Raw genomic sequence first — 4,970 nt, forward strand, 5'->3', positions numbered from 1 at the left:
TCCCCCCCCCATATATGTACCTGATCTGTGCGCCCGGAGCGCAGCTTTAGGTGAGCCGATGTGTGAGTGACATTTCCTTCTCTTTGCAGGATTCCTGAGTACGGGCGATCAGGCAGCTAAAGGCAATTACGGCCTTCTCGATCAGATCCAGGCTCTGCGTTGGGTGAGCGAGAATGTGGCGTTTTTTGGCGGCGACCCTCACCGGATCACGGTTTTTGGTTCCGGTATCGGAGCATCTTGTGTCAGCCTCCTGACTCTGTCTCATCACTCGGAAGGTAGCCCAGATTCCCGATGTTCTGATACATGTCACCATGAAATATCTCTAATAAGAGTCCCAATGTGTCCATGTCGGTTACCTCTGCGGATCTCTAATGACATCATCATTTTATAACACGCTCTCATGACTGTTTGCTGTAACTCCGTGTCTGTGTGTCTGTTCCATCACATTGAAGGTTTATGGACCATCTGACATTATTCCATGATTGCATCATCCGATCTCTGTATGTGGGCCGCTCCAAAGGTACAAAATATGTTGAATATACCCTTCCCTGCTCCTGAACCCTTCCATGAGCTGGCCTCACGCCTGCTAGATGTTCATTAGATTCCATCTGTTAGATCAGCAAGGGTTTACTTCAAGGGGAACTCCAGCCTTTTGCCCCACCTCACCCTCCGAAGCATCCCTATGGACCTTGTAATGATACAGAACCCTGAAGTCTTCTAGAGTACTGTGAGCCCAGTCTGTGTGTTGACATGTCCCCTGGGTGGTGTGGGGGAGGGTGTAAACGATAGGCTGGGCTCACAGGAAATGAGCAGAATGGCATGACTGATGCTTTAGCCAAAGATGACCGCCATCGTTGGACTGTAGAGGGAGTTGGAGTGCTGGAGGGAGGAGAGTGTAGCACGTCAACAATCTTTGACAATGTAGTGTTGCACTTCCACATAAAGCTCCTGTAGGATGTCCTCAGACTCTGAACATCTCCTTTAGGATTTCCACAGTCTCTCAACATCTGTAGGCCCTGAACCTCTCCTCCAGGATGTCCACAGTCTCTGAACATCTGATGTAGGCTGTCCGCAAGCTCTGAACATCTCTAGGCTGTCCACAGTCTCTGAACATCTCCTGTAGGATGTCCTCAGACTCTGAACATCTCCTGTAGGCTGTTTTCAGGCTCACACCATCTCCTCTAGAAGGTCCACAGTCTCTGAACATCTCATGTAGGCTGTTTGCAGGCTCAGACCATCTCCTCTAGAATGTCCACAGTCTCTGAACATCTCCTGTAGGCTCTTTGCAGGCTCAGACCATCTCCTCTAGGATGTCCTCAGTCTCTGGCAGTCTTCTCTAGCATTATTACTAATATATAGAACAACATTGAATAATGAAAGAATTAAAGGTGGATACTTCCTCTCTCTTTCGCCTCTGACATACAGTTACCGGTGTCAGACAGGGGGGCCCCTTTAATTTTGACCAACCTTATCCTGAAGCTCTTTTCATACTGTGCCAAAGTTTAAAGATTCACATTCACATTAAACACCTTGTTGGCATCCTCTACATGAGATTATCATCTGAAATGCATACGCATCCTTGAAAAAGTGGACGAGAACTACCATATGCAAGATAATCTGTGATGTATGACATGTCACCATGAGATGTTTGACCTCTTCCCTATGGTTCTAGTCTGGAGGATTTGCCAAAGTTGAAAAATTCTCTCTCAGATGGTTTCATTCACGTGTTGGGGTCAAATATGTGCATACCATAGAAAGTCCCCCTTTCTGATCATAGACATTCTATATCACAATTTCTGTAGTAGGCTTGGGGCCCTTGGTGATGTCAGGGGCCGCAGTTGAGGCCACCTATACCTCCTAAGTTGTCAGACGCTGATCTAACAGGCCAAATCTAAGGGAAATGGGAGTGGCGTGTGGCCGGCTTGGGTCTCTTACGCAATTTCTTTTTTATTTTTGTGTTTCTTCGGCTTCCTTGTCTCATATGTTTCTGTATCTGTCGTGTGTGACGCTGCGACTGTTTGCTGGTCGCTTACATTGATATGATGGTGTAGTTTCGGTAGTAGGGCGAGTGGTTCCTCTGCGGTGTTACCTATTTCTCACACTTCATTTCCCAGTCTTTGTACTCTTTGTTTTCTCTGGCTCTCTCCCTGTCCCTCTTCTCTCACTCCATTCATTTTCCTCCATCCCCTCCCGTCTTTAGAATGATCCTCTTGTGCTTCGTTTTCTTCCCTGGCACACACTGAGACCAGCTGGGCAGGAAGTGGAGTTGACCCGGTGTGAAATACAAATGCCTTGACTGCTAGATAGGTCATGCTTGGTGCATATGATTAAATCTGGTCTTCTGTGACAGGTCTGTTCCAGAGAGCGATCATACAAAGCGGATCAGCTCTTTCCAGCTGGGCCGTCAATTACCAACCCGTGAAGTACACGCGACTACTGGCCGAGAAAGTGGGCTGCAACGTGCTAGACACCGTCGACATGGTGGACTGCTTGCGCCAGAAAACGGCCAAAGAACTGGTGGAGCAAGATATCCAGCCGGCCCGGTATCACGTCGCCTTTGGACCTGTCATCGATGGCGATGTCATTCCAGATGACCCGGAGATCCTCATGGAGCAAGGAGAGTTCCTCAACTACGATATAATGCTGGGGGTCAACCAAGGGGAGGGGCTCAAGTTTGTGGAGAACGTGGTGGACGCAGAAGACGGCGTCTCTGGAAGCGACTTCGACTACTCAGTGTCTAACTTTGTGGACAACCTGTATGGGTACCCGGAAGGCAAGGACACGCTTCGCGAGACCATCAAGTTCATGTACACGGATTGGGCGGACCGGGACAATCCAGAGACTCGACGCAAAACGTTGGTGGCTTTGTTCACTGACCACCAGTGGGTGGAGCCGTCGGTGGTGACCGCCGATTTACACGCTCGTTACGGCTCGCCGACTTATTTTTATGCCTTTTACCATCACTGTCAGAGCTTGATGAAACCAGCCTGGTCCGATGCTGCCCACGGCGACGAGTTGCCCTACGTTTTTGGCGTCCCGATGGTGGGCCCTACAGATTTATTCCCCTGCAATTTCTCCAAGAATGACGTCATGTTGAGTGCTGTAGTCATGACCTACTGGACCAACTTTGCTAAAACAGGGTATGTAACTGCGATGGTTAATATTTGGCAAAAGATGGAGAGGGAACAGGAACATGGGGGTCATGAAGCCATCAGAGCTTGCTCGAGGTGTTTTCAGTGATGGAAATTTCAATTTGTGAGAACAGTGCTAACAACAGAACAATGTAGATGAATGACGATTTCCGAGGGTAGAATGAGAAGTAAATGCTCGATGTCTATGACTTGTGACCAGATGGGAAGCATTCAATACATAAAACACAGAAATAATGCCCAGAACATGCTCTTAAAGGGTGCAGCAATAGCCCCCTCTTGACCCCATCCCCCACAATATTTTTTAATATACATACCTGGTTTCCAGCTGTCTTCTCCTCGGTCACATGACACGTGACATGAGTTCTCTTCGTCCTACTCTTCCCTCCGGCTTTGGGTTGTCCTTGTTGCTGCACTGAATGGTGCCTCATGTAATGATGTAGGCCTCATACGGTGAGCCCAGGTCATGATGACGATACTCTGATGCACTAGGCTCACAGGAAATAGGTTGAATGACTGGCGTCATTCAATCCAGCAGACCAGCGACTGCAGCAAGACAGAGAGGACATTCTGTGGTGTAGAGTAGGTGAGTATTGCAGTGATAGTTGAACTTTTTTATGGGGCCATTTTTTTTTTGTATCGGTCTACTCAAAGTTGAGTTGGGCTTCATCTTCATTGGATGCAAAGTGATGACCTCGGAGACGTAAGTCACAAGAAGCAAAGTCTGGAGTTTATGGTGGATGGGGAACGGTGGTGAGTTTCGGCCTCTCAATGGCTTGCCATCAGCCCATTGCCCACAAACCTTCCTCTGTCCCAGAATATTAAAAATGTGACCGAAAACATTTTACATGGTCGCATGGGTCAGAAATTTCTTGCTGATTGTCCTTGAAACCCCCACACTCCCCCCCACCCCCACGCTCCGACCCATTCACCATCAACATTCAAAATCCATTTTTTTCAACTTACTGCCATCAAGTGACACCCCCCACCCGCTTGTCCTGGAGTGAAGACAGGTGATGGACCGCTGCAGTCCAGGCCCGTTGCTGACTGGTCTTGTCCCTTGTCATCAAACCAACCTTTGGAGTCTTCAGGACACTGAGGACCCCACCGATGGACACAATAGGAAGTGCCCATGTCACCAACCAGAGAAGGAGCCCCCAGAAGAAAGACGACTCGGGGACTGGCGTGTCACGTGACTGCAGGTTCAGGTAAGCATTTGGAGCTTCCATTCTAGTTTTTGTAATATAATTGGGGGAAAGCCATCGGAGTTGGGGGTAAAGTTTAGTGGTGTTGGTGGTGGGGTAACGCAGAGCGTAGATAGGCTTCCATCAGGTTCCCGGGGAAGCTGATCAGATGCTCTCCCCGGGCCGGCCACACCTTTCAGATATTGCCCCCTTGCCACCCTTGCAGTGCGTCACAGAGATTGCCACTAAGAACTTGAAACACCGGAAGCTGTCATGAACCCAATGGCAGCATGTTGCCTAAATCACACCGACGAGGGTCCAGCAGCGGGCCCCCATCTCATAGAGAGTAGAATAAGACTGATGGAGGAGAACATGCACAGCGTGTCAGTGCTGCCACCTGTTGACGGGCCATGAACCAGGCATTTCTTCTCATCCAACCCTCTGATTTCTGCTACAATGTGAAAGAAAAATCATATTTTACATCATTCAGACTTAGTATAGTATGAGCACAGGCCACGCAAACCAAAGTGGTCACGTGACTACATTGAGGACATCTGCATTGTATGGACTAATGCTTCATATACTCCAGAGGTGAGACGATTGAGATAGGACAGATAACTATTTCTAGCTACCTCAC

At 48.6% G+C, this 4,970-nt stretch overlaps 1 protein-coding gene across 1 annotated transcript in view; it reads left to right on the top strand.

Moving 5' to 3' along the window:
• The window catches only part of LOC108803268 (neuroligin-3-like), a 29,416-nt gene that overhangs the window by 22,455 nt on the left and 1,991 nt on the right, over window positions 1-4,970 (top strand). Inside the window, exons 5-6 of the mRNA XM_018575101.1 lie at window positions 90-275; window positions 2,351-3,140. Coding sequence (XP_018430603.1) covers window positions 90-275; window positions 2,351-3,140 — 976 coding nt within the window. The remainder of the gene's footprint in view (window positions 1-89; window positions 276-2,350; window positions 3,141-4,970) is intronic.

This window comes from Nanorana parkeri, unplaced genomic scaffold (assembly GCF_000935625.1).
Source record: "Nanorana parkeri isolate BGI_ZX_2015 unplaced genomic scaffold, ASM93562v1 scaffold3549, whole genome shotgun sequence".
Taxonomy (NCBI): domain Eukaryota; kingdom Metazoa; phylum Chordata; class Amphibia; order Anura; family Dicroglossidae; genus Nanorana; species Nanorana parkeri.